General features: G+C 44.2%; 1 protein-coding gene and 1 long non-coding RNA gene across 3 annotated transcripts in view; one reads left to right on the forward strand and one right to left on the reverse strand.

Annotated features, from left to right (window-relative positions):
* LOC129405626 (uncharacterized) overlaps positions 1–19,019 on the reverse strand; it is a 36,505-nt gene extending 17,486 nt beyond the window's left edge. The window contains exons 1-2 of the long non-coding RNA XR_008630706.1: positions 18,917–19,019; positions 788–832 (exon numbers count right to left, since the gene is read on the reverse strand). This is a non-coding gene — a long non-coding RNA (uncharacterized LOC129405626). The remainder of the gene's footprint in view (positions 1–787; positions 833–18,916) is intronic.
* Positions 19,020–19,090: 71 nt separating this feature from the next.
* Positions 19,091–25,896, forward strand: CDKN2AIPNL (CDKN2A interacting protein N-terminal like). 2 transcript variants are annotated; one of them, XM_055142286.1, is made up of 3 exons: positions 19,091–19,386; positions 21,034–21,133; positions 25,551–25,698. In XM_055142286.1, the coding sequence occupies exons 1-3, from the start codon at positions 19,148–19,150 to the stop codon at positions 25,560–25,562; spliced, it is 351 nt and encodes a 116-aa protein (XP_054998261.1). In that variant the 5' UTR covers positions 19,091–19,147; the 3' UTR covers positions 25,563–25,698. The 2 variants fall into 2 exon arrangements, with proteins under 2 accessions (XP_054998261.1, XP_054998260.1); XM_055142285.1 differs by lacking the exon at positions 21,034–21,133 and having other exon boundaries at positions 25,551–25,896.
* Positions 25,897–26,200: the final 304 nt, after the last annotated feature.

Raw genomic sequence — 26,200 nt, forward strand, 5'->3', positions numbered from 1 at the left:
GAAACTGGCCATGTCATAGCAATCCACTTTTTGCTGGTATAACTTCCTTGTTGCCCTTCCCTTAAGTCTGTTTTTCATTTTGTACAGCTCTTTGGAGCCTCTTTCTGAGAGTGAATGATGCTTGATTTATGAATCACTGAATATTCAGAGCCAATAAGATTGTTAAATGTATATTTTACTTTAAAGTAAAAGAAACCAAAGGAACACAGAACACATAGGAAAATAGCTTATGCAATTTTATACAAATAAATTTGAAAAGCTATATAAAATGTACATTTGGAAGGCCAGAAAGATAGTACAGGGATTGAATGCAGTCAAAATGGTGCTTGAGCATCTCAAGCACAGCCCTGAGTAGGCTCTGAGCACCACCGGATGTGGCTCAAAACCCAGCAACCTCCAAAATGTATATTTTCTCAGAAAATTAAAGATAGAAAGCAAAAGTCAAGGGTAGGATAGATAGGACTGGGGTTAAGACACACGGCCAATCCCAGTTCTATCCTTGGCACCCTGAATACAGAATTAGGAATAACCCCTGAGCATTGCTGGATGTGGTCAAAAACCCCAAATCAATCAATTTGCATAAAATAATTTGTCAAACTAATTTTACTAAATAATACTATGTAAAAAGATAACATATACAGTTAAAATGTCAAGTTATAATAAATAATTATGTCAACAGAATTTGACATTTGTCAATATTTGCCTCATTCCCCAACTTCCAAAAAAAAAACAGAAGACCAGGCCCCTTATATAGGTTTATTATAGAAGAATTCACATGTATACCAACCTTTAAACAACAGATGAATCTAGTGAGTTTTCAAATGCTCCATACCTAGAAAAACAATAAAAATTTACAAATTATTTCCATGAAGTAAATACAAGTACATTGGTACTAAAATATAAAAAAATTATAAGAAAAGAAGAATGATAACCTTATTTATAAATATCAATGTAAAAAATTTGTTTTTTGGTTATGATTTTGGGGCCAGGTTAGGCAGTGCCAGGGGAAGAGGAGCCTATTCCTACCTCTGTGCTCAAGTCACAACTGGCAGTGAACTATGTGGTGCCAAAATCAATTCAGTTCTCACATGGAAAGCATGAAATCAGCTCATTGGCTATCTCTTATGCCCAATGCAAATATCTTCAATTTGGGTGCCACACTGATGGTGCAAAGCGGTCCAGTGTGGAAGACTGGAGGACCATCAGGTGCCAGTGTACCCAGGCCTCTAGTGTGCAAACCTATGCAATAGTCCTTTGCACTTATCTCCTCAGCCAATGCAAAACTCTAAAATAAAATTTTAGGATTGGAGAGACAGCTCAACAAGCTGAATCCATGCTTCTGGTCCCTGACACAGCATGATCCCTCACTACTGGGAATAACATCCAACCTTTGATGCTAAGCCAGAAGTAGCCCCTAAGCTCTGTCGGGTATGGCTCTGTCCCCTCTCCAATTTTTAAAAAAGAATTTACTACTTTTTTTTGGTTTTGTTTTTAGGCTACACCCAGTGATAATCAGGGTTACTCCTGGTTCTGCACTCAGGAATTACTGCTGGTGGTGCTTGGGGGGGACTATATGGGATGCTGGGGGTTTGAATTGGATCAACTGCATGCAAGGCAAACATACTACCTGCTGTACTATCACTCTGGCACCAAGAATCTACTAATTAAAAATATTTTGGGGGGTCAAAAAGTATAGCAAGTAGGATATTTGCCTTATATTCAGCCAACCCAGCTAGATCCCCAGCTCCCCATGTGGTCCCCCCAGCACCGCCAGGTGAGACCCCTGAGCATAGAGCAAGGAGTAATCCCTGAGAACATCCAGATGTGGCCCCCAAACCAAAACTAATAAACCAACAAACTCCATCATGCTCCTCTCACCACCCCCCCTCCAGGACCCATCCCCACCCAAATCCTTCCCATCCTGTTGTAGATATTGACCACATGCATGTCTGGTTGTCATGCTTACAGGGATTTGTACATCAGGTTGTGGTTTCCATACTGTGAGCTGCAGGGCTCATTGGGGTTTGTACTCCTTTAGTTGTGGTATTTGTACACACATACCCAGAGGTTGCTCTCTTTTCAATCTGGCCAGGGCAGCCACAGGGCTTACACAGGTGCTTGTTGGAGACTGCAACTGCTGGCCATGATGCTGGCAAATTATTTGGGGTGGTGGGGGGTGCAGGGGAACACACCCATAGGTGCTTAGGGCTAATTCCTGGCTCTATGCTGAGGGATCACTCATGGCTAGGTTCATGGGACCATATGAGATACTCGTATTCAGCCTGCCTGCAAGGCAAATGCCCTACAAACTGTAATATTACCGGCACCCCTATGTTTCTTCTTTCATAAAGTATCAGTTTCCGGATGCTCCATTAGGATACACAGTTGTAACTGAGCCTTGCACCCTACTGCAGAAGTCTTCCACACTGTTGAAGTAGGAGCAGAGGAGCAGAGCAGAACTTCTGCTAGATGTCATGACTATGTGACATACATGGTTGGCTGTGTACAACTGGAGGACATTTCAATGTTCCATCACATGCCCAGTCCTTGTATTTCACCAAATCACTTAAGCCAGACTCTGTGCCAAATAACAAAATTCTGTTTATAGCATCTTATTAAATAGCAGGATATGTACCAAATTATGTACCATAATTTTTGTTTTTGGGTCATACCTGGCAGAGCTTAGGGGTCTTCCTGGTAGTGCTTGAGGAACCATGAAATCAAATCTTGGTACATGTGTTCTAACCTATTAAACTATCTCTCCAGCTCAAGTGTCACCATTTTTAAGAAATTTAAACTTACCAGGAATCATATAATCATTTCCTTTTGGGGGAACTGGGATGATTTGGAGCTTGAGTTTTTTTGCTTAACTTTTCTGTCTACCTGTTTTTGGTTTGGGGTCACATTCAGTGGTTCTCAGGGGTTATTTCTAGCTCTGTGCTCAAGATCATCCTGGTAGTATCTGGGGGCCCATATGTGGTGCTGAGGAATTGAACTAGCATTGGTTGAAAGCAAGGCAAGTGACTTAACACCTGAACCATCTCTTGGGCCTCTTTCTCCAGCTTCTAATATGGCATACCTTTGCTAAAGATAGTTTCAGAGAGCAAGCTGATGTGTTTGTTTGTATGGGCCATGCCAGAAAGTGCTCAAGGACTACTTTGAGTGGTTCTTGGGGCCAATGAGGTGCTGGGATTAAATCTGAGTTCTTACATGCAAATCATGTGCTCCAACCCTATCTTTCAGGACCAAGCTTATGTATTTAAATTAGCTAGAGAATTGCTAATGGGGGGAGGGGCACTGAGAGATAATAAAGGGATTTAGGCCTTGCATGTGGTCAAATCTCAACTCTAGGTATGATTCTTGGAACCACATATGGTCTTGTTGCCTGAGAACCACTGGGAGCAATCACTGAGCACAATCACTGAGCACTGATCTGGAAGTAGCTCTGAGTATCACTGGTATGGGGACTTGGAGGGAGGGACGGAGGTGGAGAGAGAGAGAGAGAGAGAGAGAGAGAGAGAGAGAGAGAGAGAGAGAGAGAGAGAGAGAGAGAGAGAGAGAGAGAGAGAGAGAGAGAGAGAGAGAGAGAGAGAGAGAGAGGACAAAAAGAACAAGGAAAATGAGGAAAAGAAGAATTACTGATAATCAGACCCAGAGGAAAAGTTCAGTAGATAGGGCACTGGCCTTACAAGTACAATCATACAGTCATAAGTTCAAAGCCCTGATATCTTAGATGCACTGAGTGTAATTGTGGCAGCTTTGCTGTTCCCACCTGGCTGTTCGGTTGTCTGCAATCTCTGATACTGCAAGTGATTTCCAGCTACACTGCAGTCAGATGTGTAGAAGCACCACAAAAAGGGAGTTCAAGACCAAGTATGCACCAAAACTAAAAAGACATGGGAGCTGAAACAATAGTACAGCAGGTAGGGCATTTGCCTTGCATGAGGCAGAATCAAATTTGATCCCTGGCATCCCAGATGGTTCCCTGAGCACTTCTAGAAGTAATTGCTGAGTATAGAGTCAGGAGTAACCCTTGAGTATAGCCGGATATGGCCCCAAAACAAACAAAAACAAAACAAAACAAAACCTCCTAAAAAGACATGAGACCACCATGAGCAAGACGTTCAACTCCTGATGAGCACATGCGCAGCAACTAAAGGTGGCACTACAACTGAGTATGCAAATACCACAACCTATGTTACAACCACCTTGGGAACCACAGCTGAAAATGTGCCAGCTCTGTTGCCAAGGTATGCACGCTGAACACCCTGCCTCTCCCCCCAAGCCCCCCCAACTGTAACAACAAAAAAATCCACCTCAAAGGGAAAGGGGAGGAGTAGGAAGGAAAAGAAATTTAAAAAAAAAAAAAGAATCTGAATTCCTGAAACATAATGTAAGGATGAAGGCGGCACTTACCTTGCACATAACCAACCCTAGTTTGATCCTTGGCACTGCATATGATCCTCTGAGCACTGCCAGGAATCACTCCTGATCAGAGTCAGGAGTAACCCCTAAACACAGTTGATGTGGCCCCAAACCAAATACAAACAAATAAAATTAAATTGAGGGCCAAAAAGAGTGCCAGGGATATCTACATAGATAGATGGCACTTCCCTTGCCTTCAGAAGACCTTGGTCCAGTCCCTGGCACAGCATAGTCCAAAAAGCACTGCTGGGAGTAACTTCAGAGCACAGAGCTGGGAGTAGCCCCCGAGCACCATCAGTGAGGTTAAACCCCCTTCAATAATAAAAAAGAGGGCTGAGAGACAGTACAATGGGTAAGGTACTTGATCTCCCTGACCCAGGTTCAATTCCTGTACCACATACTGTTTCTCAAAGCCCTCCAGGGTGATCTCTGAAGAATGATCCCAGAGTGCAGAGCAAAATCAAATCAAATCAAATCAAAGTTAATGTTTCTGAAGACTCATAAATAACTAACGTCCACTTTTATATTTGCCATAGGTTGGTAAACTTTGTATTTTTGTTCTTTGATTTGGTTTTGAATGTGAGGAATCATACCTAAAGCCTAATATATATAAAATATACACGCTACCGCATCTTTGGCCAGTCAGCTTTGTCTTGCATGGTTTGGATGGGTGAAAGGGATGAATGCTCACAGAAAGGTTTGTAAACCAATATCTTATCGTTTTTCAGTATAGTATGCAATCTGGCTTTACACTCTTATTTCACACTTCCAGTAAGTTCCATCACCGTATTTTTATAAAATAAAAACAGGAGTGACTGCATCAGTTGAAACCAAACTTAAAACCAGACTGTCAAACCAAACTGTCAAATAGCTATTCTATCTTTTTTTTTTTTGTCTTTTTGGGTCACACCAAGTGATGCCCAGGGGTTACTCCTGGCTCATGCACTCATGAATTACTCCTGGCAGTGCCGGGGGATCCATATGGGATGCTGGGAATCGAACCTGGGTCTGCTGCGGGCAAGGCAAACGCCCTACCCGCTGTGCTATTGCTCCAGCCCCCGCTGTTCTTTTATAACAAAATTGCCTTATGATCAATTTTGAGGGACAAAATGTCTGCATTGCAAATGTTCATGACAAAGAACCCTGTGGAGAGTTCCATGTCATGAGAAACTGAGGTCTCTGGCAAATAGTCACATGACAAATAGTCACCCTCTTGGAGGGTCCTCAAACCCCAAGCAAGTCTTCACATAGTTGAAGCCAGCTATTGCAATTTCAGTGTTGTCCACTGAAATTTCATTGGACAACCTGAGCCACACCATTCCTGAGTTTCTAAGTCAGAAACTGTGAAGCAATAAATGCTTATGCTTTAAATCACTAAGTTTTGGGAGTCAGAAAGATGATATAAGGTGTTTGTTTTGCATTCAACTGACTCAAGTTTGATCCCCAGCATGGCATGTGGTCTCCTGGACATGGCAAGGAGTGATTCCTTAGCACAGAGCCAGTGGCAGCTCCTGAGCACTATTGAGTGTGGCCTCAATTCCCCTAAATAAATAATAAATTTCAGAGTATTTTAGGAGTAAATTGTTATCCAATCAATTGGCTATAGCCAATACAGACGGTAAAATAAAGTCTTTTTTTTTGTGGGGAGGTGGGGACGGGCACACCCCGTATTACATAGTGCTCATTCCTGGCTCTGTGCTCAGAGATCACTCCTGGCAGTGCCTGGAGGACCATATAGAGTGCTGGGGATCAAACCTGCAAAACAAGAGCCCTACTGTACTTTATATATATATATATATATATATATTTTTTTTTTTTTTGCTTTTTGGATCACACCTGGCAATGCACAGGGGTTACTCCTGGATCTGCACTCAGGAATTACTCCTGGCGGTGCTCAGGGGACCATATGGAATGCTGGGATTCGAACTCGGGTTGGCCTCCTGCAAGGCAAACGCCCTACCGCTGTGCTGTCGCTCCAGCCCTCGAGCCCTACTGAACTTTTGCTCCATCCAAATAAAGTCATTTTCAGGTTGGGAAAAAAAAGTGAACTTGCCATCAGCAGGACAGTACTAAAGGAAATACTGGCAATTTTTTTAGGTGGAAGAAAATAAAACTAGAAGGAAGTTAAGAAATAAGAAAAAAACAAATCCAAAAAGTGGTAGGTAAATCAGTATAGAATTTCAATGTCCCATCAATTAAAAAATATAGCATAAAATTGAAGCTAAATAAATGAAGAGGTATTCTACTTTCATGGATTAGAAGAATCAATATTATTAAGAAGCTACTAGTCACCAAATTGATCAAATTAAATCCCCAGTAGCTATTTTTCTAGAAATTAACAAACTAAGGTTAACATTTGTATTGAAAAGCAATAGGGTAAAATAGTCAACAGTTTTATAAAAAGAAAAACCCAACACCATTGGAAGACTCAAACTATTTGACCGTAAGATAATATAAAGCTACATCAGAGGCTAATAAACTCTAGTCCAAGGTTAAATCTAACCTGTAACCTGTTTATGTAAGGTCCACAAGCTAGAGACCAAGTTTCATCACTGTTCTGTCTCTCAAGGTCCTACCTTTAGCTCCTTAAGCAAGCTCCATAGATTTTTCCAAACTGGCCACACCAATTTGCATTCTGGCAAACAGTGCTAGGGAGTTTTTTTCCGATACACCTTCTCCCACACTTGTGGTTGCTGCTTTTGATGTGCGCTATGCTCACAGATGTGAGAGTATATCTCATTATGGTGTTAATTTGCATTTCCCTGATGATCAGTGATATTCAACACTTTGTCTTGTGTCTTTTGTCTATCTTCATTGGAACAAGTGTCTGTATCTGCACAAAATTAAAAAAAAAACCTTCAGTGCAAATTGGCCCTTTTTTAAAAAAAAATTGAAATGTTTAAGGTTTTGGATTTTTTTTTCAGTCAAACTGTATAGGTTCTTTTTTGTTTATTGTTTGTTTTTTGGAGGTAGGGAAATGGGCCACAATTGGCAGTGCTCAGGGCTTACTCCTTGCTCTGTGCTCAGGGACCACTCATGGAGGACCACATGTGGTTCCTGAGATCAAACTAAGGTCAGTCTTTTGTAAGGCAACCTCCTTAAACCCTGTACTATCTCTCTACTGCTATTGGTTCTATCTTTTGTCTCTGTATGAATGTATTTTCATTTGCTATACTGAAGATTTGCAGATTAATGCAGTTCCTAATTGTTTTCTTTCATTTTCCTTGATATTGGGATGAAATCCCCAAAATCTTCTCTAATGTTAATGTCATGGGGTTTGAGAGATAATACAGGGGTGAATGTGCTTGCTTTGCATATAACAGACCTTGGTTTGGATGCTGACACAATATATAGTTCCCCAAGCACCACCAGGAGTGGCCCTTCAGCACAGAAGCATGGGTAAGCACTGAATACTACTAGTTTTGATGCAAAATACTGTAGCACTGTACTGTCGTAGCACTGTCGTCCTGTTGTTCATCGATTTGCTCAAGCGGGCACCAGTAACATCTCCATTGTGAGACTTGGTACTGTTACTTGTTACTGTTCTTGGCATATCGAATACGCCATGGGGAGCTTGCCAGGCTTTGCCATGCGGGTAACTTGCTGGGCTCTTTGAGAGGGATGGAGGAATCGAACCCGGGTCAGCCATGTACAAGGTAAATGTCCAACCCGCTGTGCTATCAATCCAAAATACAGTGAAAATAATAATAATATTAATAATAATGTCATGGAATATTTTGCCTAGTGTTTTCTATATACTTTATGGTCTGGGGTCATGCATCTTGGTCTTTAATCCATTTTTTTGTTGTTGTTTTGTTTTGGTTTTGGGCCATGCCCACGGTGTTCAGGGATAACTCCTGGTTCTGTACTCAGTTCTTATTCCTGGTGGGACTGGAGTACCATATGGGGTACTGGCGATCTAACTTGCGTCAGCTGTGTGCAAGGCAAGTGCCTTACCCAATGTACTATTGCTCTAGCTCCCTTACTCACTTTTAATTTAGTTTGTATTTGGGTTTAGATAGTAGTCCAGCTCTTTTCTTGTTCATGTAGCTATTAAAAAAAAAAAGGGTTTGCATTAAAAAAAAAGTTTTGGGGCCGGAGTGATAGCACAGCAGGTAGGGCATTTGCCTTGCACGCGGCCGACCCGGGTTCGATCCCTGGCATCCCATATGGTCCCCCGAGCACTGCCAGGAGTAATTCCTGAGTGCAAAACCAGGAGTAACCCCTGAGCATCGCTGGGTGTGACCCAAAAAGAAAAAAAAAAGTTTTTGCATTTTTAAATGATTGACATAAAAGAAATGAAGAAGGCTGGGGATGTGGCTCAGTGGTAGCACTCATATCTCATATGGCTTGAGCCCTGGGTTGGACCCCTAGTATCACAATAAATGAAGAAACATTTGCAACAGGAATTACAGGTAGACAATCCTTTACAGAAAAATTTTTCTAACTCCTGAGCTACAGTAGACTCACATAAAGATTTGGACAAAGGTATCATTCATGTCTTCAGGAAATTATACTGAATCATTAGAAAATAAAAGGGGGGGGATAAATGCAACCTACATTAGGAGACAATTCTCCATGGCCTCTCATGTTTCCAAACATCTGAAGAGTTAGGCACAATTGCTCTTTTGGTCCATACTATATTTTCAGGATGTCTGTCCCATGAAATATCAAGAGATAGTTCTTGCCTCCAGAGCAAACAGCAAGTTTGTTTACTGCCCAGATATAAAAAGATAATGTATTGCTTTGGGGAAAGGTTGGGCGGGTTTGCTTATAGTCCTATATAAAAGATTGATACTCCCTAAGCTAAAAGTTTTCAGCTGTTATAAATCCACCATGTGTATCTGTTTGTATTTTACCTACCATGTCTCTGGCATAGGTCCTGTGGGATGTGGGGGCATGAGAAACCAATGCAAACATGAAACTTGTGCTGCTTGCTGGGCTGTGAATAATAAAGTTCTTTGTCTCTGTCATAGGGGTTGTATGTCTTTGGACAGTCTTTATTAGCTTGCAAGTAGGTTAAAATTTCATTTTTCAGGGGCCAGGAGATATATAGTTCAGTGGTATGTGCTTGACCTAGGTTCAATACCAAGAATCACATGGTAGGTACCCTAAGCATTGTCAGGAGTAGCCTTGGAGTTATACAGCACTGCCAGGGTGGCTGGGACATCCTTGGCATGACAGGGCCCATGCAGCATCTCATCCTTGGGCCCTTGCATTGAACCAGTAGCCTGGTTGCCCAAGAGTCATTGGGGTTGTACTGGGCCTCTTGAACACCACTTGGGAGCCCTTTACAACCCGTATCTTCCATGCTAAACAAAAATGAACCTGAAATGACTAACAGACCTAGCTGTAAAATCTGAAATTACAGGGGCCATAGAAATAGTACAGATTCTGTAAGACATCTGTCTTGTATGTGGCCCACCCTGGTTCCCCCTGGTACTACATATGGTCCCCTGAGCATGTTCTGGAGAGACCTCTGAGCACAGAGCCAGTAGTAGCTTTGGAGCACTGGTGGGTATGGCCCCCAAGTCCAAAACAAAACCCTCAAACTATAAAACTTACAAAACAGGAGAACATCTTGATGTCATTGGGTTAGACAAAATTACGTAGGTAGAACCAAAAGAAATGACTCAAAAGCAAAAATAAATTAGATTTTCATCAAAATGTAACCTTTACTTTCCAAAACAAATTAAATTTTTTTCTTTTTATTTTTGGGCCACACCTGGCAGTACTCAGGGCTTACTCCTGGCACTGAACTCCTGGGGAGTTTGGGGGGACCATATGGTGTGCATGGGAGGGAACCCAGATCAGCTACGTGCAAGATAAGTTCCCTAACCGCTGTACTATCTCTCCAGCCCTAACTTGTTTCTTGTTTCTTTGTTTGTTTAGTTTGGGGGTCACACCTGGTGGTTCTTGGATGTTGGCACTGAGAAAATCACTCACGACCCTCTGCTCCTAAAGACTATGATCTGAGAGGTCTTCTAACCCATTTTGGCACCCAGAGCAGCTTCTTACAGAAATGCATCTAGACTATGAGCTGTGCTACAACTCCGTGCCACCTGGGGAGGGATTTTCCCTCTCTACCCTGTTTTTCTGTGTGGAAATGGCAGCGGCGGCAACATCCACATGACAAGAGCCACCTCCTAAGACTCCCAACCCAGAGGTATGAGTTTTGCAGTGATGTGGCTCGTAGGCGATCATGGGAATGGGGCGTTATTTGCACGCCCTCCGCCCAGATAAGATCCGGAGCTGCCGCATGAAAGGGACCCTCTGCTCCTAAAGACTATGATCTTCTAAAAAAAAAAAAGACTATGATCTTCTAACCCATTTTGGCACCCAGAGTAGCTTCTTACAGAAATGCATCTAGACTGTGAACTGAGCTAAAATATCAGAAATCCAAAACCGAATGAAGAGTCATAGAGTCTTCATTCTCAGCAATGAAAAGAAATTATTAAATTATGCCTTTTCAGCAGGCCTGATTGTTGGGGGAAAATTCCAAACAATAATAGTGAGTTCTCTATTGAAATATTGAATGCATTCAAAGTATAGAGAGAATAAAGTGAAGATCATTAGCTACTTAGGTGGGGGCTGGGTGGGAGGGGGTATATTGGGGTTCTTGGTGGTGGAACGTGTGCACTGGTGAAGGGATGAGGGTTTAATCATTATATGACTGAGACTTAAATCTGAAAGCTTTGCATTTTTTTCACGGTGATTCAAAAAATAAAAACTTAAAAAAAAAAAAAAGAAAATCACTTACAGTGTGTTTGGGGAACCATGTGTTGCTAGAATACAACTGAGCCTCACACATGCTCTACCACTCTACAATCCCAGTATTGCAGGAAAACAAAACTATTCTATAAGTCACTCTAGTAGTAATGAATTTGTTAAAACCCCCAGACTATATGATAACAAGAATAAAGTATAATGTAAGCTATGAACTTTGAATGACAATGATGGGTCCGTATAATACCTGCACCATTATGGTGCAATACCTTGATTTTGGGGGTGTTGTAGGGGGTAGCAAGTTGGGGAGAGGGGAAATAATGATATGTTATATATTTTTCTCAAGTTTGCTATAAACCTTAAAATTGCTCTTAAAAATAAAATAATTTTTAAAAGGAGAAAGGGATATGAATCGACAGTTTCTTTCAGAAGGTATAAAAGCTCCCAACAAAGTTTGTTCAATGTCATCTGTCATTAAATATAAAACAAGACCACACAATATGCTACTTTTCATCACTAGAGTGACTATAATAAAAAAAGGCAAATAGAAAATGTTGGCAAGGATATAGAGAATTAGAGTAGGCATACAATGCTGGAGGGAGTGTAGAAAGGTACAGATATTTGGAAACATTTTCACAGTTCCTTAAAAAGATTAACATGGAAGGGAAATAGCTCAAAGGACTTAATCTCCTATACCACACAATCCCTTAAACATCATTGGGAGTGGCTCCCAAATACCAACAGGTGTGACAAACAAACAAACAAACAAAACCAACTGTTAAACATATACCCAGTAATTCACTATATATCCAAGAAAATGGAAAGCATATGTCTGTATAAAATTATGTACATGAATGTCTGAAGCAGCATTATTCACAACAACCAGATAGGAATAAATAAAATACTTAACATCTGATGTATAAACACAATGCGGTAGATTCATAATGTGGATTATGAAAAGGAAATTCATAAAAAGGAAAGACATATTGACATGTGATAGAATATAGATGAATCTTGGAAATGTTACATAAATGAAAGATCTAATTTTAAAAAGATATTTTGTGCTGGACAGATAGTACAGGGTTTAAACTACTTGCCTTGCAGCTGATCTGGTTTAATCTCCTGAGACTATCTATATCCCCTAACCACTGCAAGAAATGAACCCTGAGTACAAAGCACAGCCAAGAGTGGTCCAAAAATCAAAAAGAAGGGAATAAAATAAAACCCAAACATTTTATGATTCCATATATGTAAATATCCAGATAAGAAATCCAGATAGACAAAATGTAGGTTAGTTGACACTCGTTGGCAGGATTTAGGAGAAATTGCTAATGGGTATAGTGCTTCTTTTGGAAATTATGAAAATGTTCTATACCTCCACTACCCAGCCACCTCCACGCTCCAGGCCACTTTTCAGACACTTGGGCCGAACCTCACGCATGAGTGAAGCCCCACAGAACCAGGTAAAGCAGAACTTTGCAAACTTGGACTCCGGGCTCAACGAGACCCGGAAACAACATCCTCTGTCTGCCTCCTCCAATCTCCGGCGCCCCACCCCAGGGATCAAACCCAGGCGGCCCACCCTACTGAAGCCAGATAAATACCTCACAAGCAGACCTCCACTACCTCCACTACCCAGCCACCGCCATGCTCCAGGCCTCATGACACAGCATAAAACACTTAATACCCATTTTCCATAATTTTCGCACCATATTTGATGGGCTTCAAATATGGTGTGAATCATGGGAACACCTGTAAGGGCGACTGGAGGCCGCCCTAAAAGCCTCCATCCCTCTCAGAAAGCCCGGCAAGCTACCAAGAGTACCTCGCCTGCACGGCAGAGCCTGGCAAGCTCCCCATGGCGTATTCAATATGCCAAAAACAGTAACAACAATGGGCCTCATTTGCCTGACACCAAAAGAGCCCCCAATATGGCAGCGTTAAGAAGGATGAGCAAGGAGAGGCTGATAAAATCTCAGGGACAAACTAGACTGCCAAAACAAAGAAAGACTTAAATGACTGTCTGTACTTTCAACACACATATGCTGGCATTGGAAGCATCCATTGAAGACCTGATGGTACAAGCATAGAAGATCAAGTACAACATCATTGGTCTGACCAAAATGAGAAGGCATTGATCACATCACGCCATTTTCGACAATGGAGAAGAACTGTTCCTTGGAACATGTGACAACAGAGGCATTGGTGGCGTTGGTGTCCTTGTCAACATGAACTTGGCCATGAGCATTGATTCATTCGAATGCCTAACAACCTGAATTGGACGATTATGCTTGAATAGATGTGGCTCACTGCCGGCAGTTTGTATCTTCATCGTCTATGCACCAACATCCAACTACGATGAAGAAGAAATTGAGAAGTTCTACATGGAGCTGGAGAAGTTCTATAAAGAAGACCACACCTTCTACAAGATCACTGTTAGTGATTTTAATGCCAAGATAGAACTGAGAAGGTCACCCGAAGAACTTCACATTGGGTCCCATGGCCTAGAATGAAATGAACAGGGTGAGAGACTGTCTGAATTCATCATGTCGACCAAGACCATCCATGGTAACTCACAGTTCCAGAGGCCGAATCTAAACGTTGGACATGGGAGTCTCCCAGTGGACAGTTCCACAACGAAATTGACCACATCATATTCAACTGAAGGTTTTGCCTGACTGATGTTGCTGTTGTCCCAAAATTCCAAGCGGGATCAGACCACCTTCTCCTTCATGCAAAATTCTACTTCACAGAATGGGGAGAAAGGTCTGCAAAGTTTAAGAAGAGAACTTCCAGAATGACCACGAACTGGGAGCTCTTTGGCACTATTGCGGCAACGTGGGAAGATGCCATCGTTGACAACATCGATGAGGAATACGATCGACTGGCTCAGCACCTCCATGACTGCGTGAAGAATGCTGAGAGTGGGAAAACCACAAACAGACACCTCTCGGAAACTCTTGAACTCATTTGCCAACGTGGTTTGGCACGAGCCTCAGGCAGCCACAAGCTAATGTCCGAGCTCGCAAAGCTGTGCAGAGAAGCGATAAAGGAATACATCAAAGAGAGAAGAGCAGCAGTGTTGGCCGATGCGGCAGAAGCCGGGAAAAGTATTCACAATGCTCATCTGTCCTTCGCCAACTACAAGACCAAGATGACTGCTCTCCAACGTCCTGATGGATCTATCACATCTTCCAGAAGGGCAATGGAGAGGAGGATTATTCATGTCTTCTACTCAGATCTCTTCGACAGCCATGTCCACCTGCCCACATACCAAATTCCACAGGATGGATATGTAGTTCCCAATGTCCTCCCTTCCGAAATCCAACATGCCATTTCATCGGTAAAGACGAGTACAGCACCCAGTCCAGACAAGGCAGACCCGAACACCTGAAGAATCTGATGCCAGTACTCGCTCATCAATACACTGGCTCGGCTCTTCACACACTATCTGTCTGTATGCAAGGTTCCATCCCATTGGAAAACCAACAGGACTGTTCTGTTGTACAAGAAGGGAGACATTCATGACATTGGCAACTATTGCCCAATCTGCCTGTTATCCGTTGTCTACAAGTTGTTCACTCGAGTCATCCTAAATAGAATAGGCAGAACACTAGACGAAGGACAACCATGTGAGCAAGCCAGGTTCTGAAAAGGATTCAGCACCATTGACTATATCCACACGGTGACCAAGCTCATCGAAGTTTCGAGAGAGTTCAAGATGCCTCTCTGTCTAACCTTCCTCGATTTCAAGAAGGCCTTCAATTCTGTTGAGACTGAAGCGGTCATCGAAGCCCTAGCCAAACAAGGCGTTCAAACTCAGTACATCAAGATCTTCCGTGAGCTGTATTACGGATTCACCACCAGGATCTCACCATTGTACAAGGAAGTCATCATTGACGTAAAGAGCGGTTTGGCAGGGTGATACCATTTCACCAAAACTCTTCAGTGCCACCCTCAAGAACGTCATGTGATGACTGGAATGGGAGGGAAGGAATGGGAGTGAAGATAGATGGTCAGCAACTACACCACCTCCATTTCGCTGATGACATCATTCTCATAACACCAAACATTAGCCAAGCGGCACAAATGCTGGCCGACTTCGACCTCGAGTGTGGAAAGGTTGGACCGCAGCTTTATCTCAGCAAAACAGTGTTCATGAAAAACGAACTAGTCGGGGCTAGAGCAATAGCACAGCAGGTAGGGCGTTTGCCTTGCATGCGGCCGACCCGGGTTCGATTCCCAGCATCCTATATGGTCCCCTGAGCACTGCCAGGAGTAATTCCTGAGTGCAGAGCCAGGAGTAACCCCTGTGCATCGCCAAGTGTGACCCAAAAAGCAAAAAGAAAAAAAAAAGAAAAGAAAAACGAACTAGTCCCTGACATTCCATTTGCTCTCAATGGAACGACCATCTCCGAATGCAGCAGCTATATGTACCTGGGTTGAGAATTCAACATGAGGAATGACTTGGTGCCAAAACTGCACAGGAGGAAGAGAGCAGCATGAAACGCCTTCAAGGGCATCGAAGAAGTGGTTAAGAGGATGAAGAACCTCTGGCTCCAGGCACATCTTTTCGACTCCACCATTCTTCCTGCACTAACATATGCCTTAGTGAGCTGGGCCTTATGAAAACAGGATGAGAACGCTATTCTGGTATCCCAAAGAGGAATAGAAAGAGCTATGCTTGGAGTATCACGTTTCACTCAAGTGAGAGAAGGAATCCAGAGTTCCGACCTCTATTGATGGTCAAGAATCAGGGATGCTGTCTCATCTGCCAAGGCTTCATAAATCAGATGGGCAGGACACGTAATGTGATTCAGAGACAACCACTGGACTAGAGCTGTTACCGACTGGATTCCGTGGGACATCAAAAGACTGTGTGGTTGCCCACCAACCAACAAGATGGTCAGACTTCTTCAACAACACCCTGAATGGTTTGAGGCTCTTCCTGTTCCTGGAGTGAGCAGATATAATTGGGCTACACTAGCACGCGACAGGGACAAATGGAGATGATACTGGCACCCTCTCGAGCAAATCGAAGATCAACGGGATGACAAGTGATACAAGTTCTATACTGGCTGGGGATGTGGCTCATTGGTAGAGCATATTCCTTGCATGTGTGAAGCCCTGTTTTAGATCTACACCACAACATACACACACACACAAATACACACACTCATATTTATTCTGTGTTGATTGTTTCAAATCTGTGGATACACTAAAATCATTAAATTGGGGCCAGGTTGTGTCTCGGTGGTAGAAAATTTGCCTTGCATTGTAAGCCTTGGGTTCCTGGGAATGGTTCCCTGAGCATCTAGAATTAGCTCTTGTTTCCCATCCCCCACCCCCATCCCCCCACTGCATAGTCAAGTGTGGTCCCCAAACAAAACAAACCATTAAATTATATACTTTAGATTGGTAAAATTATGGGAATTTGATTATACTGCAATAAAGATCCTTTAAGAGGAGTCATAGAACAGCGGTTAGGGCACCTGCCTTGCATACAGCTGATCCAGGTTCGATCTTTAGCACCCCATAAGGCCCCACAAGCCCCGCTAGGAATGTCTCTGAGCACAGAGAAAGCAATAATCCCTGATCACTGCCCACCAAAAAATCATTTAAGAAAGATGAGGTCTAAATAAATATATTCTTTAAAAAACTTTGAATCATAAAACTGAGCAGTAATCAAACTCACTTCAGGGTGTTATAAAATTCTAATACTAATATTTTTATAGTATTTTGAATTTTGAAAGTGTAGTGTTAACAATTTCATAATATAAAAAGAGATAGTACAGGGGTAGGGCCAAAGAGATAGTACAGGGGTAGTGCGATCAGCTCTTGCCTTACATGCAGCTGATCGAGGTTCAATCCCCAGCAACCCATGTGGTTCCTTGGGTATGCCAGGAGTGATACCTGAGTGCAGAGCCAGGAGTAATCCCAGGCCTCAAAACAAAAACCCCCTAAATAAAAAAAATTACCTACTTGTGACTTTTTTTGGCTTACAATCTGCGTGCTTGCCTGAATGTTTGTATATACATATATGATTGCAATCATCATTTTCAAAGATGACACTTACTAAACTAGTTGTTGGATGATCCCCTTAGTTTTTTTTCTACACTCCAAGAGACTGAATTAGCTGTGTAGCTGCAGTTGCTGGCCACAGAGAACAGATTTCTATTTCTAGGCAGCTTCTTCACCATACAATCAGGTAATCAAGAATTTGATTCAGAGACCTCTCATTAATATTCCACGTATTTCCAAGTTTGGTTAGCTTTAGAAGGAATCAGAATTATCAGGTCGTTAGCCTTTTTTCCCCCCATCTGAGGCCAGGGATCAAAACTAGGTCCCGTGCATGCAAGACAGGTGCTTTACTGTTGAGCCAAATCCTGGCCTTACCAGGAATCTTAACTCTGAACATCCTGTCATGGGAATCTGCTGTTTTAACAAGTCCTTTAAGAGTTGTGACTTACACTTCATTTTGGAAGGCCTAGCTCTGGACACCTATTTCTGATTGCTGTGGAGGAAATGAGTACATCTTGGATTTTGAGATCTTGTTCACATTCTCCCTACTTGCAGGAGAATGGCATGCCTCCAATCGGTATTAACAGTACATCACTGATCCCGGTGCTGGATCTGCAGGTGCAGTTGGCTCCTTGAATTGCCTGGTATTTCAGTCTGTACAAGGTCACTGCTGCTCGTCCAAGAGCAGTGATAGGAACAGAAGACAGCATATGTGTTGATTCTGACCCTAGGCCCCACTTATGACACTGGGCCTGTTAGAGCCTGGCTGATGAACTTAATTCTGTACCCCAACACCACTTCTGAAGGGGGTTGACAGGGAGGCCTAGTGGGACAATAATTTTCAAAGCTGATGCTCAAGAGATGTCTCAGCTACCGCACTTGCCTGCTTCCAGGGACAGGAAATACTATTTAGAAGGAAGTGCTCTAATTTCACAGTAGGTGCACCGCCCCACCTCATAATAGAGAGCAGGGTGACACCCCTTAAATAACATCCTTTGGCCACCTGCTAATCTTCTCTAGACACATCCCATTCTGATCCCTTCCAACGTTATTTTGGAAACCCAGGATCACTGCTCTGGTGAAAACCCTTCAGTGGGTCCCCACTCTGATGCCAGAGGCCTGGTGCACCCGCACCTCCTTCCCTATCCTTGCCCCTCCCTGTCCCAGCGTCCTGCCCGCTGTAACGTCTCTCTGGGGCCCCTAGAGAATCCTTTTTCCCAAGCCAGACTCCGCCTCTGCCTGTTGGCTCACTCTTGCTCCCCCTGGGCACCCCGGCTTCCTCGGCCCGGCGCGGCTTGCGCCCCTTGCTCATTCACATTCCCCGCGGTCGGGGGTCCCTGCGCGCTTCAGCGTGTCCGCGTCGAACCTTCTGCGCCTGAGGGACGCGCTCACGAACGTCCGCCCGCCCTGCCGCAGCCCCGGGCGGCTGACAGGGAAGTTCGAGAGCGGGGTTCGGGGCGCGCCGAGCCCCGGGGACGTGGGAGAGCGGAGCCCGACCCGGGCCGGGTGCGGAGGGGCGCGGGTGTCGGGGGCGCTCTGACAGACCCGGGGCCCCGCACCACGCACGTCCTCGGAGGTGTGAGGGAAAGGGGCGAGGCGGCGTGAGGGGAAGCCCCTCGGCTGAGGACGTATCTCCAGCTGCTGACAGGCCCGAGGCCACCGACTCTGAGTTTAGGGGGGTGGGAGGGGTCTCAGTTTCCCCCTCGGCTTCCCGCCCTGCAGCCTGGGAATAGACCCAACTCACGTCAGGCACCGCGGGCTGCGGAGATCAGAGGGGCTCGGGACCAGGCCGCCGCGCCCGGCGAGGGCGCTCCAGGTCGGTCCTCCAGAGCAGTCGCGCGCCGCCGGGGCCGCTCTAGCCGCCGCGAGGGGAGGCGGCGGGGAGTGGAGGAGGGGGGGGTGCGGGGGGAAGGGAAACGCAGTGCGTGTCGGGAAAGCGGCGGGCGGGCCCGGGCCCTCGGCGACGGAGGACGCCATGGTGGGTGGCGAGGCGGCCGCCGCCGTGGAGGAGCTGGTTTCGGGGGTGCGGCAGGCCACTGACTTCGCGGAGCAGTTCCGCTCCTACTCGGAGAGCGAGAAGCATTGGAAAGCCCGCATGGAATTCATCCTGCGCCACCTTGCCGACTACCGCGATCCTCCCGACGGCGGCGGCCGCCTGGACCAGCTGCTGTCCCTCTCCATGGTCTGGGCCAATCACCTCTTCCTGGGTTGCAGGTGCGCACCCTCGCCGGCTGGCTGACCCTGTCCCCTGCGGTGTGGGCCCCGTAGCCCTCTGCCAGGCTGTCCCCTGCCGCGGCCGGGCCTGTGGGCTGCTTCTCGCGCCAGCCGGCTCATTGCAGAGATTTCGCTCCCCCCCCCCCCCCCAAACTTCTCGAGTCTCTGGTTCCTCTGTTGAACCATGGGTTGTCGTGATGATTACAATATAAAAGGCATCAAAAGCACTTAGCACAGGCTGCCGTCTCCCAGGCGCTCATTATTAGGTGGGCGCTAAAGTTGCCTTTGCTGTTTGTATGTTACCATGCTTAGCGCAAACATCACCTTTGCAGAGCGCGTTTTAAATCCATTAGCACCTTTCACCCACTAGATAAACGTGCAGAGGAGACCGAGAACCTCAATTTACATGTGAAGAAGCTGAAGGTAGCGAAGGGTATATCTAGAGCCTGGCCAAGTTGGTGGATTTTGTCATTGAAGGGCGAATGTAATCATGGTTGTTGGTTGGGTTTTTTTTATTGTTGTTGTTTTTTAAATTTTGTCTTTATTTTTTTTAGACCATACCCTTTTGTGCTCCGGGGACCACTGCCGGTGGAGCTTGGGGGAAACCATAGGTGTTGCTGGGGATTTGAACAGGGAGCGGCCACATGCAAGCCAAGCACCGTAACCCCTGTACTCTCACCCCTAGTCCATGTTTTTCCCCCTCACTCCTCAGTCTGCTTGGACACCAACCAAGCAAGAGTCAGTCTTGCTGTTCTGTTAATCCTTGTAAACAACAAGAGGTCTTTGAGGATCTGTCTTTGAAGTGCTTGATAAGGCACCTCTTTCACCTCACCTTGAAGATGTGCCAAATCTTTAGCTCCCCATTATTTCTGCGTTTCCTTAAATTGGATTAGATCATATTCGTTATAGCTGCCTGACTCCTCCAGTCCTCAAGCACTTGTTTTTCTGCTCAGATCCTGGGGGTTATGAGAATGGGATTTGTGGAGGTAGTACTGTAAGTTCTACCTATCCTATTTCTCTGCCTAGGAAATCCTGGTTAACCGTATTCAAGATTAGACAAAAGTCAGAAAATGTGACAAATAAACAAAATAGTGTTTTAATAATAATGTGTAGCGCTTTTTTTTTTTTTTTTTGCTTTTTGGGTCACACCCAGTGATACACAGGGGTTACTCCTGGCTCTGCACTCAGGAATTATCCCTGGCGGTGCTCAGGGGACCATGTGCGATGCTGGGAATCGAACCCGGGTTGGCCTCATGCAAAGTAAATGCCCTACCCACTGTGCTATTGCTCCAGCCCCATTAATCTGTAGCTTCTTTATGGGATCAACATCCCAATTTGAAAAGTAAAATTTGGCATCATTCCATAGCGACACATGCCAGATGTATAGTACTTCCATCTTTGTAAATCTTTTTCTTTCTTTTTTTTTAATCTTGAAACACCTGCTCTCTTGGCATTCCTAGAGCCATTTTGTAGCTACAAGGTAGAAAAACTGTTTCCTAACCTGCTGCTGAGTATATATGTCTGTTTCCTTTAGTATCGAAGCAGTCCTCAGAGAGTTGGGTTTATGGTCTTCCCTGCAATTTATTATTCCACAGTGACAAGCAGTTCTTCCAAGTTTTTTTTTTCTCCCTACTTTTTATTGTGCAGTTACAACAAAGACCTTTTAGACAAGGTGATGGAGATGGGTGATGGGATTGAAGTGGAAGACCTGCCACAGTTTACTACCCGGAGTGAATTAATGAAAAAGGTAAATAGGATTTTCAAGTGCATTTGAAACAGTGTAGATCATTGTTCTTCCATCTTTGTACCCCTGCAGACTGACACTTATCTGCATACTGGTAGTGCTCTAAGGGGGACATATGCAGTGTCAGAGATGAACCGGGGAACAGTAGTCTTAGCCCCTGCATTCTCTCTCTGACCCTGGGGTATTTTTGACACTGTCTTTAGATTGTGTGAGCCTCCAGAGAGGAGCCCGCAGAGGTTAACATGGCCTTCCTGAAACTGGCACTGCCATCATGCTCATTACTAGCACATAGATCCCGGGAGAAGCCTGCAGGGAACCTGCACTGCTATAACATCCTTGGATTACATATTTTGATTTCCTACAAATGAAACATGTTTCCTTGCTAATGATGCTTTAGTTTAATTCATTTTAGTTTTGGGTTTTGGGCCACACCCAGCCTGTGCGCAGGGCTTACTCCTGGCTCTATGCTCATAGATCACTCCTGCCGGGACTTGTGGGATCATGGGTTGCTGGGGATGCCAGGAACTATATGGGATGCTCTGTCAGCTGTTTGCAAGGCACACACCCTACCTGCTGTACTATTGCTCTGGCCTGCTTTATTTATATTTATTTATGGCTTGGGGGCCACACCCAGCAGTGCTCAGAGATGGCTTTGTGCTGAGATCACTCCAGGAAGAGTTTGGGGGACCATATATGGTGCCAAGGATTGAACCCGGGTCAGTCACATGCAAGACAAGTGCCTTATCTCTCCGGCCCCAGTTGACAATTCTTTAGACAGTTAATACCACTTAAACTCCTATTGATCCTGAAAAGTGAGACAGAGGGTAGCTAAAAGCTTTGTCAGTTAAAACTCTTTAGATTAACCCATCCTGTGAATGAATCGTGAGTTGTGGGCCATGCTTGTGTTTTGAAGGTCAGTCTCAGCACCCACTGGAAACTGTGTTTTGGGAATTTTGCTGCAAGTCTTTAGTCTCTTGCTTGAAGTTTTTGCATGTGATGGAGGTAGAGGCAGGCAACCATTTATTAACGTTGCCAGCCCAAAGACAAAACACCCTTGACATGGGTCTTATACCTGAAAATGTCTGTTGTAGTTGTGCCCAGAATTGATCTGTAGCTCTAAAATTAGAGCTCAGTTAGGTTTTAAAGTTAGCTAGTAAGTGGAAATAAATCGCCTGGCATTGCTGGGATCTTGAGACTAGACAGTCAAGATGACTTAAGGATTTATGCTCTTAAGATTATAAAAATACTTTTTGGTTGTTCTGCAGTTTTGAGACAAGTACATCTCTGGGTCTGTCTTTTTTTTTTTGGTCTAAGTGATGAGTGGTCTCTGACAGGTGGGGTTTGTTAAGTAGTTGCTGTGTGTACAGTTTTTCTTTTGAAAAAATGAGGACAATCTTAGTTATCTCAGCCATCCTTGGGTACCTATGGACAGCTTTTCTGGTTTACCAGCTTGCCCGTTAATGAGCAACAATTAACAAAGAATAGCAGCTCACTCAAGGGTGTCATTACTATGACTGCCAGTTAATATTTCCAGTGCATTATCTTAGGAAGAAAGAAGAGTGATTGACGAGGAAGCCCTCATCACTATTGATTCAAAGAAAGAAGTTGTCAACTTAATTACTTGGCCCATTTTTCCTGAGAACATTTTTTATCAAAGAGGGAAAGTGGCAGTATGGAAAGTGACTATAGATGAAACATGAAAGAAAAATTAGAAAAACAAGGATGCATGCTTTTCAAGAGGGTCTTTTTCTTGTGCATTATATTGGGTTATTTATTTTAGAATGAGAAGTAGGAAAGAAACTCTTCAGCCGGAAAGGAACTTAGTACATAATAACATAAGTTTTTATGTCCAGTTATAACAAACCGTAAGGTAATGATGGGAAGAGCTGTGGTTCTAAAATGACGTGTTGGTATTAAGGAAAACAACCTGGGGCTGGTATAATGGGACAGCAGGGAGGGCATTGGCCTTGCACAATGTGATTCTGGGTTCATTCTTCAGCATCCCATTGGTCCTCTGAACACTGCCAGGAGAAATCCCTGAGTGCAGAGCCAGGAGTAAGCCCTGAGCACTGCCAGGTGTGGCCCTCCCCCAAACTAATAATAATAATAATAATGTAATTGAGCTTGATTTAAGGTGTATGGGACCAGAGCAACAGTACAGTAGGTAGGGTGATTGCCTTGCATGTGACCTACCAAGTTTGATCCTCAGCCCTCTGATAGGGCCCCCCAAAAAAGAAAAGGAAAAACCGGGGGGCGGAGAGGTAGTACAGCAGGTAGGAGTTTGCCTTGCATGTGACCTGCCCGGGTTTGATCACTAGCACTCACATCCCGAGCCCTGCCAGGAGTGATCCTGAATGCAGAGCCAGGAGGAAGTCCTGAGCACCATCAGGTGTGACCCAAAAACAAAAAGGGAAAAAGGATAAAAAACAGCCTAGGGAGTAAGACACTTGCCTTGCCTATGGCATATGTTCCTCCAGACACTGCCAGGAGTATCCCCTGAGCACTGCTACGACTCCAAACCCTCCCCTTCTCCCACAAGAACACAAAACTGTGCCAGGGCAGCAGCAGTAGATGTGGACGGTCCTAGGTGCAGTCTCTGGCATGGCATTACACATGGATTCCCCACCCCAAACTGCTATTGTGTGTGGTCCTGGTGGGGCCCCAAGCACTTCCTGATGCTCCCCGCTGCCCCAACCAAAAAGATTTAAAAAAAAAAAAACAAACCACAAACCCAAAGTTTGTCAGGTAAGGTTTTGTGTTGTATCCCTAGAAGTTGCTTACTGGTACTACCTTTATTTTCCTCTCTATTCACGAGAAATCGAAGCCCAAGCAGCCGTGTCCCACCTCATGGCGCAGCGGTGCCTCATGCCCCAGGTGGGAGCATCACTTGCGCACTCTGTGAAAGAGCATCTTTGCGGGCAGCCCGCACAGTTAACAGCTATCGTGCTGCTGCTGATCTTGTCTCTCCTCCTGGAAATTGGAGAGATGGCTCAGGAGAGTCTTCTCTTTGAAGTAAACCTAACCAGGTTTCCCCCAAGACATACTTCCGGCTTTGGGGGGACCATGTGGTTCCTGGGATTGAATCTAAAGTTTCTGCATGTAAAGTGTGTGCTCCAGACCTCTGAGCATCTCCCTGGCCATGGACTTCTTGGCTTTATTTTTGTGGTGCGGGGGACTGAACCCAGGGCTTCATACATATGGGATGCATGCTCTACCACTGACCCACCTCCACACCCAATGAGACATTTTTGTGGTGGGGGTGGGTAGTGGATTACATCCGCCAGTGCTGGGGGCTACTCTTGGAAGTACTCAGAGGACTGTATGGTGCTATGGATCCAACCCAGGAACTCCAAGGCAAGGCATGCTGTCTAGCCCATTGAGCCATCTTGCTGGCCAGAGATAGACTTCTTATATTTTGTTTTTGCTGAGGAATCCTGTTGTTTTTTCTCAGAAAGATAATGACAGGCTTAGCTAGGAAATAGGTCACACCTTGAAGACACTGATTACTAAAAAGACTCCGATTGATTTACTCGAACTGTTAAATGTTAAGGAAATCCATTCAAATACAAGGTGACAGCCAAAATGATTTCTTCACACCCTGCTTAAAAGTTGTCTAAAGCCCAGTTTAAATTTACCAAAGGTGCTAGAGAGTACTCAGATAGAATATATCCACTTCAATTCTCCACTATTTGAAGACATGCATTTGCAGTTTCTAATAGTGTGAAAGCCAGAAATATCTAACCTTCACATCTCCTAAATATTCTGACTCAATGTGAAATGTTGTGAATTACTACCTGGACTCAGCTTTTTTTTTTTTTTTTTCAACTTAGAACAATGTGTTTGTGTGATTCTGGTTTTAGAACTCTTTTTTGAAGAGCACAAATACCAGGACAAAAAGTTAAATTTTAAGTATTCTGTTATCACTTGTGAACATTTATAGAGCACAGGTGACAAGACAAAACAAAAACCAAAATCAATTGTCTGGCTTCCCAGTTGATTGTATGGTCATTGTTTTTGCTGAATTTTCTACCTATAGTAAGATAATGGTCATTTCTGGGTCTACTTACCATCTGGGCTGGAGCAATAGCACAGCGGGTAGGGCGTTTGCCGTGTACATGGCCGACCCAGGTTCTTTTCCTCTCTTCTCGGAGAGCCCAGCAAGCTACCAAGAGTATCTGTCTGCATGGCAGAGCCTGACAAGCTACCCATGGTGTATTCGAAATGCCAAAAACAGTTAACAAGTTTCACAATTGAGACGTTACTGGTACCCGCTTAAACAAATTGATGAACGGGATGACAGTGTGACAGTGCTACCGGGCTACATACCATCTAGGTAGTATTTAAATATTGTATCACTGTTGAAACCTATGAAAACCTATGAAACATAATATGGCTATATCATCTTTTCCTTTTTTCCTAGCATCATAGCTAAGGCAGAAGATGCTCCACATTTCCGTCATCAGCTTGAGGCTTCCAGAGGAGGCTGGGATGAATGTGACATTGACCACCGCTGCCCTCTTCATACTCCTGGTGTTACCAGCATGCAGGAAAGGGCAATTGGAATGAAAAGGAGTCTTGCTTAAATAAGCATTTTAAAAGTTCTCATTCTTTCAATACCTATTATTAAGCAAGTATGCATGGATATTTATTTATAAATCATGCCTTCAGTTTTCATGTTAAACTTTGTGTTATAAAACCCTTTTTTAAATAATGGCAGGTGATGAATTTTATAATTTTGCTTTTTCAACAACATACCTAAAGAGTGATTCTGTTTCATGGTCTTTTTTTTCCCCACCCTCAAAGGTAACTCAGAACCCTTATTTTATTATGTCTGATGTATATACCATCCATAGATACATGAAAATCTTTGTTTTCTGGGCCACCCCCACTGTACCCAGGGCTTATTCTTGGCTCTCCACTCTGGGATCAGTCCTGGAAGGGCTTGGGGCCATATGGGTGTGCTGGGGACTGAACCCTGGTCAGCCATGTGCAAGGCAAGTGCTCTACCCACTGTCCTTGCTCTCCAGCCTCAACTATCCTTAGATGTTGCTGGTATACTTTTAAAAATTT

The sequence above is a fragment of the Sorex araneus genome, chromosome 6 (genome assembly GCF_027595985.1).
Source record: "Sorex araneus isolate mSorAra2 chromosome 6, mSorAra2.pri, whole genome shotgun sequence".
NCBI lineage: Eukaryota > Metazoa > Chordata > Mammalia > Eulipotyphla > Soricidae > Sorex > Sorex araneus.